This window comes from Salvelinus fontinalis, chromosome 4 (genome assembly GCF_029448725.1).
Source record: "Salvelinus fontinalis isolate EN_2023a chromosome 4, ASM2944872v1, whole genome shotgun sequence".
Classification (NCBI taxonomy): Eukaryota; Metazoa; Chordata; class Actinopteri; order Salmoniformes; family Salmonidae; genus Salvelinus; species Salvelinus fontinalis.
This window is the reverse complement of record NC_074668.1, coordinates 35,947,689-35,968,183: the sequence shown is the minus strand read 5'-3', so window position 1 is coordinate 35,968,183 and position 20,495 is coordinate 35,947,689. Positions and strand designations below refer to the sequence as shown.

Genomic DNA, 20,495 nt, shown 5'->3' with positions numbered 1-20,495 from the left:
AGAACACCACAGCTAAAAAAACGTCAAATTGATACATTTTCCAAATTTCAATAACATAAGTTTTAACTAGCTTGTAATGACGAATCATAGACATTTGTACTGGCCTTGGTGGCAACAAACCACTGACCTGAGCTGCATGTTACTGTGTGCACTATGCTGCCATCTAGTGTTATGTTCTTCATAACGGATGCATTATTGATGAATTGACAGGGCTCATGAAAACCACGCCTATTTGGCAATAATGTTCTTTATTGACACATACCACTGTACAATAAACACGTTTCAGATTTTTTTTAAGAGAGTAAGAAAGAAACAAATCAAACTTGTGTAAAATTTCAAAAGGAGACAGTTGCTATCTCAAAAGCATAATGAGCATAAACATTTATACCAGGGGTGTCAAACATACGGCCCGCGGGCCGGAACCGGCCCCCAAGGAGGTTCGATCAGGCCCGCAGGATAATTTGAAAGTGGAAAAAATGCATAAAAGACATGGAATTAATATTTTTAATTCGCTGCAATTCATGGATTATCCGCTAAGGGGCGCACTCTTTCCATCAGAGTAGAAGACAAGCCGCATCACTGAGACAGACTGAAAACAGCAGACGGTATCAATGCGCCATCTGCTGCTTGTTACGACGTTGTTAATACCTTGGTCTCTACCTCTCCGCTACACCCTCATTAGCCAAAATGTCGTTATCCAAACGGAGAAAAGTAGATAAGGAGTGTAGAATTTTCAAAGAAAAATGGACCACGTCCTATTTATTTACAGAGATGCACGGAAAACCTTCGTGCTTGGTGTGTTTGCAACAAGTTTCGGTATTGAAGGAATATAATATTCGACGCCACTACGAGACTCATCACAGCGAAAAATATGACGGCTTGCAAGGACAACTGAGAAGAGATAAGATTAACGAATTGCTGGCGGGTCTGAGGAAACAACAGTCAACTTTCATCCAGAGCCGAGAAGCCAGGGGCAAGTCAACAAATTTTCTCAGTGATGAAAATCAATAAAACAAAAATGCGTTCAAGGCTCACAAACAAGCACTTAAATGACATTCTGAAAGTGACAGCTAGTCAGGACATGACACCTGGTGTTGATGCACTTGTACAGGCCAAAAGATGCCAAGTTTCAGGAACAAATACAAGTCCAGACTAGACTAACACCTTTAAAATGCTGCCTTAGATACTGTTTGCATTCAAAGAATACAGCTCTGTGAAGATGAATCCTTACTGTGGTGATTTAAAAAATGTGCACTTTAATGTTAGTCAGCAGCTTCAAAACAACAGTTGTGTGATGGAATTCTACTGTTCATACAACTCCATAAATTTTCAGTATGTATTGTATGTGTATGTATGTTTCATGTATGAAGTTTACAGATTTACAGGACAGGCGAACACTTTCTTCATTACACATTTAAAATCACTCTCCTTAGTTTGTAAGGTGTACGCAGGGATTACATTTAGATTTTATATGCGTATGTGTAAGTGGTTTAAAAATTCCTTTCTTTAAAAGTCTCATTTAATCTTAAAGTGCATTACTATATTTTTCAGTACCAATTAAAGTTTTGTGCCTTTGTACAATCAGTGGGATCAGTTGCAATGCATATTTGTGAATGATAAAAGTAAATTGCACATTTGTCTAAGGAAATATGAGGTGTTTCATGAAATGTTTTGTAAAAAGATAGTTCATTAAATTTCAATATTTTCCTAATGTTCTTGTGCTTCTTTACACCAAAACAAAGGAAAGACATGATATTTTGGTTATTTATAGCAGAGTATGGTATAATTTTAATGGTCCGGCCCACTTGACATCTCCCTAGGCCGTATGTGGCCCACGATGCGAAATGAGTTTGACACCCCTGATTTATACCATTAAAAGGCATCACAGAGTTAATGCAGAAATAGTGTTTGTTATTCCATAAACCCTTTTGCTTGATACAAAAACAACTACATTTTAAAATACATGTAAATATTTGGTCTAATTGTAAGGTACATGAGAACAATTAAAAAGAATAAGCAGCAGAAACCTAAAACTAAAATATTTTGAGATGCCAATATAACAAAGATTCAACATGTTTTCAACATTATGTCTACTAATCTCTGATCCGACACCATTGCTAGAGTATAAGGAACAAGGAATCCAGGTGAAATCCTTATCTATAAAAGAAAACCATCCAGAGAGAAAGTATACTTTTACATTCCCCAGAAAGAAAACCAAATAATGTCGCTCAAACAGAAGCGGGAACTTACAAAGAGTCATTGACAACAACCAAAACAGGTGGGATTTTAGGAGTCGTTTCTGAAAGACACTCATGGGGGTGTCCACTGTCCATGGGGGTGTCCACTGTCCATCCATCATAAGTGCCCACTAAATTTGCCCAAGAAGAGGCAAGCAAAAAGAAAAACCCACCAAACTTAAAGACAGGACACAAACCAAAAAGGTGGAGCAAAACAAAAAAACAGGTAAGATCAGATAAAGTATTGTTCGTCTCGAACTCAACTAAGGAGCCCAAATTAGAGGTGTTAAACCTTTACGTCTTTCAAGACCACTGGCACCTGGGCCAGCACAGGTGAAACACCTTCCCACATTTACTCACTGTAATTTGTGAAAACAAAATGCCGTTTGTCAAACAAACATGCACAAAATACACTCTTAACAGCTCACTAAACTGAATAGGATCTTGTTTTATATCAAAAGAGAGTAAACACGCCTCTAAAATATATATTTTGTGCATTTGTAAATTATACTCAACCTGGGTTGGTGATATACTCTATGATATTTTTTGGGGGGTATCTTCATCAAATATTGATCATGCAAAAAAATGAAAAATGTTGATACAGGGCACAAGGCCAGTGGCAAAGTTATCTACACTTAGTCACTATACCAAATTGATCTTATAAATAGGTTAGATGACAACGTCACAAATTACACACGCGTGTCGATGGGGCAGAAGTCTGTGTGTTGTTATGATTTTGGACGGTCAGATAGCTAGCAACAATGACAAGAAGCTCGTTTTAGATCCTTGTGTATTGATACCATATCTTATTTTGAGGTGTTTTACTCTTGTCACGTCTATGCTAATATGGCTAAAATTACAAATGTAACAATGTATTTGAGAGACAACAAGTGCTCATTGTGCAAATGTATTTATGTTTTCAATAAAGATTTGGAGAGGAAATATAGTTGACATGTTGTCAACAATCCTTTGATTCTAAGTCAACCTGACTGTTTTGCTCCACAGTTGCGCATGCATTGGTTTTGTTGCTAAACAACCCACCCGTCTATATATTTCTGTGACCCCTCCAAAGAGACCCCATTGTAAATTCAGTCGTATAGTCCAATGCCACTTCCAATGTCATTGGATCTTTTAATGACTAAAGGCACACCTGGTAATGCTGAGCTCCAATTGTCATTGTTGCAAACAAACATGACATACGACAAAGGCCCAGACTGTGGCAGAGCAATTCAAATAGAAAACTCCAACCAGAACCCTTAAGACTTCAATGATACCATGTCCATTCAAGTGTAATAAAGCAGATGAATAATGACAGAACCCTGGACTTTCCCCACTAACAGATGTCATGGCCACTGGTGGAAAAAGTACACAATTGTCATACTTGAGTAAAAGTAAAGATACCTTAATAGAAAATGACTCAAGTTAAAGTCACCTAGTAAAATCCTACTTGAATAAACATCTAAAAGTATTTGGTTTTAAATATACTTAAGCATCAAAAGTAAATGTAATTGTTAAAAAATACTTAAGTATCAAAATTTAAAGTAAAAGTATAAATAATTAAAAATTCCTTATATTAAGCAAACCAGATGGCACCAATTTCTTTTTAATTTTAATTTTAATTTACAGATAGCCAGGGGCACGCATCAACACATAATTTGCAAATGAAGCATGTGTTTAGTGAGTCCGCCAGATCAGAGGCAGTAAGGATGACCAGGGATGTTCTCTTGATAAGTGTGTGAACAAGACCATTTTCCTGTCCTGCTATGTACTGTATTCAAAATGTAACGAGACCTTTTGGGTGTCAGGGAAAATGTATGGAGTAAAAAGTACATCATTTTCTTTAGGAATGTACTGAAGTAAAAGTAAAATTTGTCAAAGTAAAGTAAAGCACATATACCCAAAAAACAAAACGTAAGTATTTTTACTGAAATACTTTACACCACTGGTCATGGCAACACTGCAGTGCTTCCTCTCCTTAGTTATCAGTAAAAGGCACAACATATAACCGCCATACATCTAATTGCATATTATCTTTCTAGGAGAGGAATAAATATCATATGCATGTTCCTATATTAGACCAGCCTGGTGGTTGTTCAGTCAATCGCTGAGTTCACTATTCACATGAGCCTCAAATGAACCTCACGGTGTGAATAAAAACTTTGAAACAGCCACAAGATGGCGATGTTGGTTCAAAGAGTTACTCAGCCAAAGATCTATCTGGACCATTGAGGTCATGGAATTCAAAATCAAATTCGGAGACAAAATATGTTATGTCCAGGGGGAGAGGAGTTGGTTGAAGAGATTACCAGAGGGACAAGGGTAAAATACATAAAAAAGCTATTTACATAAACTCTAAACTACCTAACAACCCACACCTCCCCATCCCAATAGAACACTCACAGTCACACTGACTCACGCACGCAAACACTTAGACATACTGGCTGTGTTTACAGAGGAGTGATGATAAACAAGGAAACAGACTCCGGTGTGTCTTCGCTCTGCTCCTCTGGCAGATGGTTGACAGGATCCAACTCTATTGTAGGAGTCACAGCTGTTTTTATTCTCTGGGGGCACATAGAATATACAAAAGAACAAGTTAAGAATCACATAAATAATTTAATTTCTTATGGTGTCTGCTGATGCCCGGACTGCACTTTTGTTATTGATATGACTGCCATGTGGGATAAAACTTACAGTATCAGTACAGTGTGTGCGCAGCCTGGTCTCGTATACTAAACGTAACATAGAAATAGTAAATCCAGGACATTCAAATTAGTATGATACGTTACGCTTGGCATGGTTACATTAGATATATGGTTACTTAAGGCAAAAACTAAAGTAGTGTGGTTGGTTGGGAGGACAGGTTGGCCTATAACGCAAACGTCTAGCAACCCAAAGGTTGCGAGTTCGAGTTTCATCATGGACAACTTTAGCATTTTGGATAATTTGCAACTTTTCAACTGATTAGCATGTTAGCTAACCCTAACACCTACCTTTTATCCTAACTCCTAAACTTAAACCTACCCCTAGCTTAGCTAACTTTAGCCAGCTAGCTAACGTTAGCCACCAAGCTAGAATTTCAAATCAAACTTTATTTGTCACATGCTCCGAATACAACAAGGGTAGACTTTACTGTGAAATACTTACTTTACATGACATTAACCAACAGTGCAGTTCAAGAAGAGTTAAGAAAATATTTACCAAGTAGACTAAAATAAAAAGTAATAATAAAAAGTAACACAATAACAAGGCTATATACAGGGGGCCCCAGTACCGAGTCAGTGTGCGGTGGTACAGGTTAGGTGATGTAATTTGTACATGTAGTTGGGGGTGAAGTGACTATGCATAGAAAATAAACAGCGAGTAGCAGCAGTGTACAAAAGGGAGGTGGGTGTAAATGTAAATTGTCCGGTGGAGATTTTATTAATTGTTCAGCAGTCTTATGGCTTGGGGGTAGAAGCTGTAGAGGAGCCTTTTGGTACTTGACTTGGCGCACCGGTACCGCTTGCCATGTGGTAGCAGAGAACACAGTCTATAACTTGGGTGACTGGAGTCTCTGACAATTTTATGGGCTTTCCTCTGACACCGCCTATTATACAGGTCCTGGATGGCAGGAAGCTTGGCCCCAGTGATGTACTTGGCCGTTCGCACTACCCTCTGTAGTGCCTTTCAGTCAGATGCAGAGCAGTTGCCATACCAGGCGGTGATGCAACCGGTCAGGATGCTCTCGATGGTGCAGCTGTAGAACCTTTTGAGGATCTGGGGACCCATGCCAAATGTTTTCAGTCTCCTGAGGGGGAAAGGTTTTGTCGTGCCCTCTACACAACTGTCTTGGTTTGTAACATATTGTACGTTTTGCAAATTTGTAAAATATAATACGAATTGTAATTCGTAACATATACAAAATGAGCTTTGGACATCCACAAATACATACCATACGAAACGTAACATATCGTACTAAATGGAGTGTCTCGGATTTTCGTACAGAATAATAATAAATGCTCTGAGTCCAGGTTGGGGGGGGGGGGGGGGGGTATGTATGTATGTATGTACAGTCGTGACCAAAAGTTTTGAGAATGACACAAATATTAATTTTCAAAGTTTGCTGCTTCAGTGTCTTTAGATATTTTTGTCAGACATTACTATGGAATACTGAAGTATAATTACAAGCATTTCATAAGTGTCAAAGGCTTTTATTGACAATTACATGAAGTTGATGCAAAGAGTCAATATTTGCAGTGTTCACCATTATTTTTCAAGACCTCTGCAATCCGCCCTGGCATGCTGTCAATTAACTTCTGGGCCACATCCTGACTGATGGCAGCACATTCTTGCATAATCAATGCTTGGAGTTTGTCAGAATTTATGGGGTTTTGTTTGTCCACCCGCCTTTTGAGGATTGACCACAAGTTCTCAATGGGATTAAGGTCTGGGGAGTTTCCTGGCCATGGACACAAAATATCGATGTTTTGTTCCCGGAGCCACTTCGTTATCACTTTTGCCTTATGGCAAGGTGCTCCATCATGCTGGAAAAGGCATTGATCATCACCAAACTGTTCCTGGATGGTTGGGAGAAGTTGCTCTCGGAGGATGTGTTGGTACCATTCTTTATTCATGCCTGTGTTCTTAGGCAAATTTGTGAGTGGGCCCACTCCCTTGGCTGAGAAGCAACCCCACACATGAATGGTCTCAGGATGCTTTACTGTTGGCATGACACAGGACTGATGGTAGCGCTCACCTTGTCTTCTCTGGACAAGCTTTTTTCCGGATGCCCCAAACAATCGGAAAGGGGATTCATCAGAGAAAATGACTTTACCCCAGTCCTCAGCAGTCCAATCCCTGTACCTTTTGCAGAATATCAGTCTGTTCCTGATGTTTTTCCTGGAGAGAAATGCCTTCTTTGCTGCCCTTCTTGACACCAGGCCATCCTCCAAAAGTCTTCGCCTCACTGTGCGTGCAGATGCACTCACACCTGCCTGCTGCCTATCCTGAGCAAGCTCTGTACTGGTGGTGCCCCGATATCGCAGCTGAATCAACTTTAGGAGACGGTCCTGGCGCTTGCTGGACTTTCTTGGGCGCCCAGAAGCCTTCTTCACAATAATTGAACCGCTCTCCTTGAAGTTCTTGATGATCCGATAAATGGTTGATTTAGGTGCAATCTTACTGGCAGAAATATCCTTGCCTGTGAAGCCCTTTTTGTGCAAAGCAATGATGACGGCACGTATTTCCTTGCAGGTAACCATGGTTGACAGAGGAAGAACAATGATTCCAAGCACCATCCTCTTTTTGAAGCTTCCAGTCTGTTATTCAAACTCAATCAGCATGACAGAGTGATCTCCAGCCTTGTCCTCATCAACACTCACACCTGTGTTACTGAGAGAATCACTGACATGATGTGGTCCTTTTGTGGAAGGGTTGAAATGCAGTGGAAATGTTTTTGGGGGATTCAGTTCATTTGCATGGCAAAGAGGGACTTTGCAATTAATTGCAATTCATCTGATCCCTCTTCCTAACATTCTGGAGTATATGCAAATTGCCATCATAGAAACTGAGGCAGCAGATTTTGTGATAATTAATTTTTTTGTCATTCTCAAAACTTTTGGCCTCGACTGTATGTATGTATGTATGTATGTATGTATGTATGTATGTATGTATGTATGTATGTATGTATGTATGTATGTATGTATGTATGTATGTATGATACGATTACAATGTATGTATGTATAATACAATTCTAATACGAATACAATTCGTATTATACATACATACATATGAGTGAGTACTAGTATTTAAGTAGAGTATGTATGCATGATGCTACAATAGTATCTGTGAGCTATATTTATGTACAGTGGGCTCCAAAATTACTGGCACCCCTGACTGGCAATGCACAAACAATACTTAAAAAAATATAAACAATATAATTATAGAGATAAACTCAAAATACTAACATGTGAAAAATACTGTACTTTATTAATGTTTCAATGGAACCCAACAAAATAATTTATTGATTTAATTAAAAATCAATGTGTTCCAAATCAAGGTTTCAAAATTAATGGCACCCTTACAGATTATTGTAAATAACATCTACCAAAATTAAACCAGGAATTCAATTTCACTTATTTAAGTGTATCTAAGTGTTAAGGAACTATATTGAGCCATTACATCACTTCCTTTTTCGCTATGGTATAAAAATGAGGGAACGCATGCAATATCCCTTTGTCATCCAACAACATGAAGAAAAGAAAAGAACTGGCAGTTCAGAAGGGACAGATGGTCGTAGACCTTCATAAATCTGGTAATGGCTACAAGAAGATCCACAAACGATTGAATATACCACTGAGCACTGTCAGGACAATTATTTAAAAATTAAATAGATATGGAACAGTTGAAAACCTCACGGGTAGAAGACGCAAATGCATTTTGCCCCCCAGGATAGGGAGGAGGATTGTGAGAGAAGCAACAAAATCCCCACGAATCACTGTGAAAGAATTGCAGGCCTTGGTGGCGTCTTGGGGTCACCAGGTTTAAAAAAGCACCATCAGACGTGACCTCTATAACCTTTGAGTTTACCTCAGACATGACCTTTGAGTTTACCTCTATAATTAAATTGTTTATATTTTTTTAAGTATTGTTTGTGCATTGCCAGTCAGGGGTGCATGTAATGTTGGAGCCCACTGTAAGTATCAGTATGTGTGTTTGTTTTGGTTTACTGAAAGAACGCTCACCTGCAGCAGTGAGCCCTTATTTCTGCAGATCTCTTGCAGGGCTCCCAGAGGGATCCACACGATGGAGACCAGGGAGATTCCCCAGCCCACCACCTCTGCCCAGACAGGGTATGTGTATGACTTCCCATAGCGAGCTGGCGTGTACTGGATGATGCTGGAGATCAGAATGCACTGCAGGAGAGGATACGAGAGGCAAACAATCCCACATGGAGCAGGTTAGACTTGGATGAAACCTTATGACAATCACTACTATAAAGACTATAAAAAGTAAAACAACACAAATAGAAAACACATTAAATCCTCATCACCATCATAATTATGCTAATTGTACTCCTCCTCAGCATCAGTCAGCCATAGCACTCACCAGGACCAGCACAGGGGAGAAGACCATCCAGCAGGAGCGGAAATAGATGTTGGGAGCCTTTCCCAACATTCTCTTGATCATGATGGTAATCCGTCGCAGTCCTGCAAAAACGCATTGGATTAAATACTTAAATTAACTCAGAGAAATACAGTACATACTGTTTAAAGAGCAAAGTGTATGTGGACACATGCTCGTCGAACATCTCATTCCAAAATCATGGGCATCAATATGGAGTTGGTAACCCCTTTTCTGCTATAACAGCCTCCACTCTTATGGGAAGGCTTTCCACTAGTTGTTGGAACATTGCTGCTTGCTTCCATTCAGCCACAAGACCATTAGTGAGGTCGGGCACTGATGTTGGGCGATTCGGCCTTGCTTGCAGTCGGCATTCCAATTCATCCCAAAGGTGTTCGATGGGGTTGAGGTCAGGGCCCTGTGCAGGCAGGTCAAGTTCTTCTACACCGATCTCGACAAACCATTTTTTAATGGACCTCACTTTTTGCACGGGGGTATTGTCATGCTGAAACAGGAAAGGGCCTTCCCCAAACTGTTACCACAAAATTGGAAGCACGGAATTGTCTAGAATGTCATTGTATGTTGTAGCCTTAAGATTTTCCTTCACTGGAACTAAGGGGCCATGCCCGAACCATGAAAAACAGCCCCAGACCATTATTCCTTCTCCACCAAACTTTACAGTTGGCACTATGCATTGGGGCAGGTAGCATTCTCCTGGCATCCACCAAACCCAGATTCATCCATCGGCCTGCCAGATGGTGAAGCGTGATTAATCTCTCCAGAGAATGCGTATCCACTGCTCCAACACTTGGCATTGCGTATGGTAATCTTAGGCTTGTGTGCAGCTGTTCGGGTATGGAAATCCATTTCATGAAGCTCCCAACGAACAGTTCTTGTGCTAACGTTGCTTACAGAGGCAGTTTGGAACTCGGTAGTGAGTGTCGCAACCGAGGACAGGCGTTTTTTACGCGCTTCAGCACTCGGCGGTCCCGTTTTGCGAGCATGTGTGTTTTCCCATTTCGCGGCTGAGCCGTTGACGAACTGACTTGTTGGAAAGTTGCCATCCTATGATGGTACCACATTGAAAGTCACTGATCTCTTCAGTAAGGCCATTCTACTGCCAATGTTTGTCTCTGACGATTGTATGGCTATGTGCTCGATTTTATACACCGGTCGGCAACAGGTGTGGCTGAAATAGCAGAATCTACACATTTGAAGGGGTGTCCACATACCTTTGTATATATAGTGTATTTTTCTTGTATAAATAAAGTCCTGTAAGATCTAACTCTTAATCAGGGTGTTATATGTAATCAAATACTGTAAGACCAAAATTATTTCCAGGCTGTTGAATGTCATCATAAGGGTAAGAAGGGGCTGGGTATTACCGAAAACCCAGCAGACAGCGATGACTTCAAAGAAGGACAAGAACATGAGCGACACCACAGCAGTGTAGTGGTCCATAAGCTGGAACACATACATGCCCCCCTGTGGAGACAGAGTCGTTTTAGTCGTGTACAGATAAAAAACTAAATACAGTGCCTTCGGAAAGTATTCAGACCCCTTGACTTTTTATACATTTTGTTACATTACAGCCTTATTCTAAAATGGATTAAATAAAAACATTTCCTCAGCAATCTACACACAATACCCCATAATAACAATGCGAAAACAGGTTTTTAGAAATTTTTGCAAATGTATTAAACATAATAAACAGAAATACCTTATTTACTTAAGTATTCAGACCCTTTTCTATGAGACTCGAAATTGAGCTCAGGTATTCGTATTTATTATGGATGCCCATTAGCTGCTGCCAAAGCAGCAGCTACTCTTCCTGGGTTCCAGCAAAATTAAGGCAATTTATACAATTTTAAAAACATTACAACACATTCACAGATTTCACAACACACTGTGTGCCCTCAGGCCCCTACTCCACCACTACCACATATCTACAGTACTAAATCCATGTGTATGTATAGTGCGTATGTTATCGTGTGTGTGTGTGTGTGTGTTTGTGTGTGTATGCATGTGTCTGTGCCAGTGTTATTTCACAGTCCCCGCTGTTCCATAAGGTGTTTTTTAATCTGTTTTTTAAATCTCATTTTACTGCTTGTGTCAGTTTTTTATTTTATTTATTTATTTTACCGTTATTTTACCAGGTAAGTTGACTGAGAACACGTTCTCATTTGCAGCAACGACCTGGGGAATAGTTACAGGGGAGAGGAGGGGGATGAATGAGCCAATTGTAAACTGGGGATTATTAGTTACTTGGATGTGGAATAGAGTTCCATGTATTCATGGCTCTATGTAGTACTGTGTGCCTCCCATAGTCTGTTCTGGACTTGGGGACTGTGAAGAGACCTCTTGTGACATGTCTTGTGGGGTATGCATGGGTGTCCAAGCTGTGTGCCAGTAGTTTAGACAGAACCCTCAGTGCATTCAACATGTCAATACCTCTCATGAATAAAAGTAGTTATGAAGTCAATCTCTCCTCCACTTTCAGCCAAGAGAGATTAACATGCATATTATTAATATTAGCTCTTTGTGTACATCCAAGGGCCAGATGTGCTGCCCTGTTCTGAGCCAATTGCAATTTTCCTAAGTCCTTTTTTGTGGCACCTGACCACACAACTGAATAATAGTCAAGGTGTGACAAAACTAGGGCCTGTAGGACCTGCCTTGTTGATAGTGTTAAGAAGGCAGAGCATCGCTTTATTATAGACAGACTTCTCCCCATCTTAGCTACTACTGCATCCATATGTTTTGACCATGACAGTTTACAATAGGGTTACTCCAAGCAATTTAGTCATCTCAACTTGCTCAATTTCCACATTATGTATTACAAGATTTAGTTGAGGTTTAGGGTTTAGTGAGTGTTTTGTTCCAAATACAATGCTTTTAGTTTTAGAAATATTTAGGGCTAACTTATTCCTTGCCACCCACTCTGAAACAAACTGCAGCTCTTTGTTGAGTGTTGCAGTTATTTCAGTAGTAGCTGTAGTAGCTGACGTGTATAGTGTTGAGTCATCCGCATACATAGACACTCTGGCTTTACTCAAAGTCAGTGGCATGTCGTTAGTAAAAATTGAAAAAAGCAAGGGGCCTAAACAGCTACCCTGTGGTATTCCTGATTCTAACTGGAATATATATATCCATATATATATATGAGAGGCTTCCATTAAAGAACACCCTCTGTGTTCTGTTAGACAAGTAACTCTTTATCCACATTATAGCAGGGGGTGTAAAGCCATAACACATACGTTTTTCCAGCAGCAGACTATGATCGATAATGTCAAAAGCTGCACTGAAGTCTAACAAGACAGCCCCCACAATAATTTTATCATCAGTCATTTGTGTAATTACTGTGCTTGTTGAGTGTCCTTCCCTATAGCATGCTGGAATTCTGTTGTCAATTTGTTTACTGTGAAATAGCATTGTATCTGATCAAACACAATTTTTTACAAATGTTTACTAAGGGTTGCATTCTGTTTCCATTGATCATCCTTGAGATGTTTCTACAACTTGATTGGAGTCCACCTGTGGTAAATTAAATTGATTGGGCATGATTTGAAAATGCACACACCTGTCTATATAAGGTCCCACAGTTGACAGTGCATGTCAGAGCAAAAACCAAGCCATGAGGTCGAAGGAATTGTCTGTAGAGCTCAGAGACAGGATTGTAGCGAGGCACAGATCTGGGGAAGGGTACCAAAAAACTTCTGCAGCATTGAAGGTCCCCAAGAACACAGTGGCCTCATCATTCTCAAATGGAAGAAGTTTGGAACCACCAAGACTCTTCCTAGCGCTGGGCGCCTGGCCAAACTGAGCAATTGGGGGAGAAGGGCCTTGGTCAGGGAGGTGCCCAAGTATCCGATGGTCACTCTGACAGAGCTCTAGAGTTCCTCTGTGGAGATGAGAGAAACTTCCAGAAGGACAACCATCTCTGCAGCACTCCACCAATCAGGCCTTTATGGTAGAGTTGCCAGACGGAAGCTACTCCTTAGTAAAAGGCACATGCCGGCCCACTTGGAGTTTGCCAAAAGCCAGCTAAAGACTCTCAGACCATGAGAAACAAGATTCTCTGGTCTGATGAAACCAAGATTGAACTCTTTGACCTGAATCGCTGCCAAAGATGCATCAACAAAGTACTGAGTAAAGGGTCTGAATACTTATGTAAATGTGATATTTCAGTTTTTTATTTGTAATACTTTTGCAAACATGTCTAAAAACCTATTTTTGCTTTGTCATTATGGGGTCTTGTGTGTAGATTGATGAGGGGAGAAAAAATTATTTAATCCATTTTAGAATGAGAGAGAGATATTATCCCATGAATAGTAAATATATCTGACAGGATTACCTTACCTTAGTGATGTGAGGAATGCCTAGAAGGAAGCCCATAACACAGACGGCCAGAACGATGACCTCCTGTCTCTTAAGGACACGCAGCACCCTAGGGCCGAAGCCGTCTATTATGGACGTCACCGCCACCTCCACCATGGCAAACTGCAGGGCACAGCACAGCACAGTGGACATTTACACTGAGATCTGGGTTTGAGACTGGGGACTGTTTTTGGGTAGTGTGATGTAAATACAGCAAATGTTGATTGCTCTCTCTCAGCTTAGAGGTAGAATTGGTTCCTGTGGATTCTGTTCTGTATTTGCTATAAAAAAATAAAAAAAATGCACAAGCACCGCCTGTACCAGTATTTGGTTGAGTGGTAACACTGCCGACTCCAGAGTACATGTGCAGTCAGGGTTCAATTCCCTGGTCAGGCATTTCTACACTTCCTTTCTTCCCTCCTCTGTCTTGATCTCTCCGAACCATAAATCAAAATTAGAAAGGTATTATAATTGTTCATGAGCTAAAATGTTGTATGTGTCTAACCTGGCTGTCCAGTCCCAGGCAGAGAAGCATGAAGAAGAACAGAGGAGCCCACAACTGTGGCAGAGGCATAGTGGAGAAGACCTCTGGATACACCACAAACACCAAGCCAGGACCTGTGGCACACAAACATACCATAGAATGGTACTTTGTTGAGAACATTTTACAGATAAATGACACCAGTGGTTATTCTCAACCTAAACAAGGAAGTCAAAGCATTCAATAACAAAACAATGTAAATGGGTCACCTTTTCCACCCTCAAAATACTTCAATAATTCATGCAATTGACCACATCAGTAATTTGACCTAACAAAAAACGTTAGAGCACAGACGTGCTCTTTATACAATCATGAAGGGAATGAAACCGAGCCAGATCATATAGAATGTCCTGAACACATCACAATCACCTGACTGTATACCACCATTACTTCACACTCACAGAACAAACTATCTAGTCAATAATTTGAGCGCTAGGGACTAAGGTTCTCTGCATTTTTGTCAAAATTGAGTTGTTGACATTGCCTTGTTCTATTCAATGTTCTTTACATATTTAGTACTCTAAATATCCCAATTTATGTTGTTACGTTCAAAAGAATACAAGATAAAAAATTGCTGACATCATTCAAACCAGTGAGGGTTTGGAACTTTAAAGCCAATTATCTCAAAATCCTCTTTTTGCCAATAGAAATTTAGAGTCCAAATCTCTTGAATTTCCATACACCAGATGTCAGTCGGTGTAGAATAGTCAGTCAGCAGTGAGACAATTGTGTGTTTCAAAGCCGGTATATAGACCATATGTGGGACTGAGCCGAGCCTGAGCAGGTGCTCATAAGCAGAGCCTGGCAGGCACACTGGTTAATCCCTACTTTACTTGCTCCAAAAGGTCCTAATACACTGTGTGAACAATTACATGTTTTGCTGTTTCACCTGAAGTTCACCTTAAGCTAATCCAAGTTTAATTCACCATTCATTTCAATTAGATCTACCTACAGTGAATTCGGAAAATATTCAGACTGCTCAGATATTCCGATTGCTCAAAACTGAGCAATTGGGGGAGAAGGGCCTTGTTCAGGGAGGTTCACCTTCCAACAGGACAACGACCCTAAGCACACAGCCAAGACAACGCAGGAGTGGCTTCAGGACAAGTCTCTGAATGTCCTTGAGTGTTTGAGCCAGAGCCCAGACTTGAACCTGATCGAACATCTCTGGAGAGACCTGAAAATGGCTGTGCAGCTACACTCCCCATCCAACCTGACAGAGCTTGAGAGGATCTGCAGAGAAGAATGGGACAAACTCCCCAAGTACAGGTGTGCCAAGCTTTTGGCGTCATACCTAAGAAGACTCAAGGTAGTAATCGCTCACAACAAAGTCATGAGTAAAGGGTCTGAATGCTTATGTAAATGTTTTATTTTTAATAAACAGATACTTTCAACATGGCACCGTCAATTTGATTTGGCTTTGTCTTTATGGAGTATTGTGTGTGTAAAACATACACACTCTCTCTCTACCGGTCAAAAGTTTTAGAACACCTACTCATTCAAGGGTTTTTCTTTATTTTTGCTATTTTCTACATTGTAGAATAATAGTGAAGACATCAAAACTATGAAATAGCACATATTGTAGTCAATATATCATGTAGTAACCATAAAAGTGTTAAATCAAATTATATTTTATATTTGAGAGTCTTCAAAGAGCCACCCTTTGCTTTGATGACAGCTTTGTACACTCTTGGCATTCTCTCAATTAGCTTCATGAGTTAGTCACCTGGAATGCATTTCGATTAACAGAAGTGCCTTGTTAAAAGTTAATTTGTGGAATTGCTTTCCTTCTTAATGCGTTTGAGCCAATCAGTTGTGTTGTGACAAGGTAGGGGTGGGTATACAGAAGATAGCCCTATTTGTTAAAAGACCAAGTCCACATTATGGCAAGAACAGCTCAAATAAGCAAAGAGAAATGACAGTCCATCATTACTTTAAAACATGAAGGACAGTCAATTTGGAAAATTTGAAGAACTTTGAAAGTTTCTTCAAGTGCAGTCGCAAAAATCATCAAGCGCTATGATGAAACTGACTCATGAGGACCGCCACAGGAAAGGAAGACACAGAGTTACCTCTGCTCCAGAGGATAAGTTCATTAGAGTTACCAGCCCCAGAAATTGCAGCCCAAATAAATGCTTCAGAGTTCAAGTAGCAGACATCTCAACATCAACTATTCAGAGGAGACTTGAATCAGGGCATGGTTGAATTGCTGCAAAGAAACCACTACTAAAGAACACCAATAAGAAGAAGAGACTTTCTTGGGCCAAGAAACAATGTACTTCAGACCGGTGGAATTCTGTCCTTTGGTCTGATGAGTCCAAATGTGAAATTTTTGTTTCCAACCGATGTGTCTTTGTAAGATGCAGAGTAGGTGAACGGATGATCTCTGCATGTGTGGTTCCCACCGTGAAGCATGGAGGAGGAGGTGTGATGGTGCCCTGCTGGTGACACTATCAGTGATTTATTTAGAATTCAAGGCACACTTAACCAGCATGGCTACCACAGCATTCTGAAGCAATACGCCATCCCATCTGGTTTGGGCTTAGTGGGACTATCATTTGTTTATCAACAGGACAAGGACCCAACCCACCTCCAGGCTTTGTAAGGGCTATTTGACCAAGAAGGAGAGTGATGGTTCTGCATCAGATGACCTGGCCTCCACAATCACCCGATCTCAACCCTTTGGGATGAGTTGGACTGCAGAGTGAAGGGAAGGTAGCCAACAAGTACTCAGCATATGTGGGAATTCCTTCGAGACTGTTGAAAAAGCATTTCAGGTGAATCTGGTTGAGAGAATGCCAAGAGTGTGCAAAGCTGTCATCAAGGCAAAGAGTGGCTACTTTGAAGAATCTCAAATATATTTTCATTTGTTTAACTCTTTTTGGTTTGTTTAACTCTTTCATAGTTTTGATGTCTTCACTATTATTCTACAATGTAGAAAATAGTAAAAATAAAGAAAAACCCTTGAATGAGTAGGTGTATCCAAACTTTTGACTGGTACTGTATATCTTAATTATGAATGAATTATGAATGAATTATTATCTCTTTATTATTATTATTTTTTTGTTGTTGAAATAAATCCTAGTTGTAGACATCCAAGTGAATCAGCAAAACTATTCAGAGAACCGTTCTGTTCTACTGTATACACATACAAACACTTGTAAATAGATCATCACACAGACTTGTTCATATTTTATTTCTTATTTACTTAAAGTGACTACGTTCTGTCCTGGTTATCCATCAAGACTGACACTCTCATTCATGAAATAACTACTTACTTAACCATAATACAACTGAGCCAGTAATAATCACTTCCAGTGAGAAAAAGAGAGAATGAAAGAGAAAACTAAAAAGGGGCAAAGCAAGACTTCAATAAGGCTCATTTCCGGACTGCGTCATGTTCTCAATTTACTAGGGAAAAAACAACCCACTCCACAAGACAGAAGTGACACTAATGTGTCTGTGCTTTGCAGATTTTTTTATAGTTTTAAAACTTTGTGGTGTTTACTTTTGGAGCTTCACCCAATCCCAGGTAGCGACTTTTGGGGAAATTCCTTGAGTCACAGCTTAGGATAAGACTGAGAATAGAATAACTGTTCTGTTGATTTAAACATCTTTAGATGGGTCATCATGATATCAATTACTTTGGAAACCCAGTGGTCCCACTGGTCATAGAGCTCAATTCAATGGCTATTCCACGTTGGTTCAAGGTCAATTTCATTGAAATGACATGGAAACAACGTTGATTCAACCAGTGTGTGCCCAGTGGGGTCTCACTGGCATGCTAACTGGTCACCCAGGTGAGTATAATATATGTGTGTGTATAATCTACTTTCTCCCCAAAATTGTAAAACTATTAGATTGGTGTTGGCATTGGCTGGAGGGAGGGAGGGAGTTTCCATGTACCAGTCATTTCTTTCAAATCCACAAAGGGAAGTGAACAAGATTAGTGGAATGCAACCAGTCTGATGCATCCTGGCCCAGGCCTCTGAGCTCTGTCCGTCTGTCTGTCCATCCGTCTGTCCGTATGCCTGCTGGGTAGGGAGGGAGAACTCTACAAAAACACCCACTGCAAACGCTGTATTTTTCCACTCTGGCATCCCAGAGAGAAGTGCATCCTTGTGAATTAATCCCTTTGTATTCTACTCTGTGTTCTTGTTTTCCCCCATGGGATGGAGGCAACACTCAACTCCAAAGTTTTCCAGGGACTAATAAACGGAGGAAGGTGTTAGTTCTGAACTCAATTCGACTTCTATGGGTGTCATTCCTAGAAGTTCACAATATGTGTATACTTCAAAGTGACATGGGTCATGTTTGACCTCCTTCCCTACATTCCCACTAAACATCTGTCAATGATGGGAGGAGTTGTTTGGTCAATCAATACCTATTGACTATGACAAATTAACACTATTCAAGGTATTTACAAACTTAGTGCTGAAATAAATGTGATGAATCATGATGCCCTGGACCATGAGGAAGCTTTAGGAGATAACCCATCAATTAGACATTAAATAGCTACTCTGGAAATAAAAGAGTCATATAAGTTGATCAGTGGCGGTCAGTGCAGTTTAACATGAGGGAGGACATATTTTTTTAATGAGAATGTCTTTATTTCTATTACAGCATTTGGATGATTGTCATTCATATTCCATTAACCCAGTTCAATGTAACAGCAATAGGTTTAGGCTACCACATGATACTAACATTTTCCCTATACCCATCATGAGGTTGCTACAACCTAGCCTATGAATGTTCAACTATTGTCTTGCTCTCCCTTTGAGTTAAATACTCACCACATTTTATGCACTAGCTAGCTGTAACTTATGCTTTCAGTACTAGATTCATTCTCTGATCCTTTGATTGGGTGGACAACATATCAGTTCATGCTGCAAGAGCTCCGATAGTTTGGAGAATGTCCTCCGGAAGTTGTCATAATTACTGTGTAACTCTACGGAAGGGGGTGAGAACCATGAGTCTCCTAGGTTTTGTATTGAAGTCAATGTACCCAGAGGATGGAAGCTAGCTGTCCTCTGGCTACACCATGGTGCTACTCTACAGAGTGTTTTGTGGAGGCTACTGTAGACCTTATTTGCAAAATAGTGTGTTTCAATCAATTATTTGGTGACGTGATTATATTTAGTATAGTTTTATCTAAAAAGGATAACTTTTTAAATGTTTAAAAATATATATTTTTATGAAATTCACTGTGGAGTACGGTCCTCCCCTTCCTCCTCTGAGGAGCCTCCACTGAAGTAGATGGATGAACAGCAATCAAAGAAGTCCCACTTAAACAGGAAGTACTTACCATCTGTGGCGATGTTGTCCACTGGGAGGTTGTGGATATGAGCCATGTAGCCGATTGCTGAGAATATCACAAAGCCAGCCAGGATACTGGTGGCCGAGTTAGCTAAAGAGACAATCAATGTGTCCCTAGGGGAGGACAAGAAAACAAACACAAAAGTCAGACTGATGGGATGTATCATAGTCAAGTGGATCTCTAAGGAGAACACTTAGCTCTGAGGGCTAAAACTAGCCATTTGGTTTGAAGGACAGTCTGTGGTGAGTAACTACAGTAACTGGCCAGGGACAAGCAACATGGTTGGTTGCTTCTGAGGAGTAACCAAGCACTTGTGTATCAACCAGTTCCACTGAGGCTTTAAGCCTTCGTCAAAGCTAAGTGTTCTCAATTCTGAAATACCATTTTAGTCCGCAAAACAACATCCTCATCGCACATGCTACGTCTATTTAGCTATTCTCACAGAACTAAGAAAGAATAACACTGATTTGAACTAGATATGACTTTAAAAAGGAGGAGCAGCAGTGCCTCCCTTAGAATGTATGGAGGGGTTTTAGTCATTGATAACATTACATGCTCACACAGGGATCTTTTGTGTTTACATTTTTATTGATACCATTCATGGGCAACAGCACTACAGTGTACAATGGCACATTTTTAAGGTCACAAATCAGGAATGTATTAACGGATCTGTGGATGTACAAAATATGGTGGGACTTATTGAGAAGACACAGTTAACTACTCTTAGTCACCATGAGAGGCAGCAGTGGGACGTCTTCATGGTTGCCAAGGGAAAATCAGGCTTCCCCAAAAAATTGACAACAAAAAAAATACAAAATAAAATAATGTATCTTTCGTCTCTGTGTTCCTTAATTTTCTCTCAATTCACAAGAGGCTGAATGTATCTCACCGGAGAAAGCATCCGAGCAAGCGAAACAGC

At 40.2% G+C, this 20,495-nt stretch overlaps 1 protein-coding gene across 2 annotated transcripts in view; it reads right to left on the bottom strand.

Annotated features, from left to right (window-relative positions):
- Window positions 1–229: 229 nt before the first annotated feature.
- Window positions 230–20,495, bottom strand: part of si:ch211-225b11.1 (uncharacterized protein LOC561694 homolog) — a 63,167-nt gene continuing 42,901 nt past the window's right edge. Inside the window, exons 7-13 of one of the 2 annotated variants that reach the window (XM_055919918.1) lie at window positions 19,565–19,689; window positions 14,224–14,336; window positions 13,701–13,841; window positions 10,727–10,826; window positions 9,327–9,427; window positions 8,963–9,133; window positions 230–4,801 (exon numbers count right to left, since the gene is read on the bottom strand). In XM_055919918.1, coding sequence (XP_055775893.1) covers window positions 4,685–4,801; window positions 8,963–9,133; window positions 9,327–9,427; window positions 10,727–10,826; window positions 13,701–13,841; window positions 14,224–14,336; window positions 19,565–19,689 — 868 coding nt within the window. In that variant the 3' untranslated portion in view covers window positions 230–4,684. The other variant, XM_055919920.1, reaches the window with a different exon arrangement.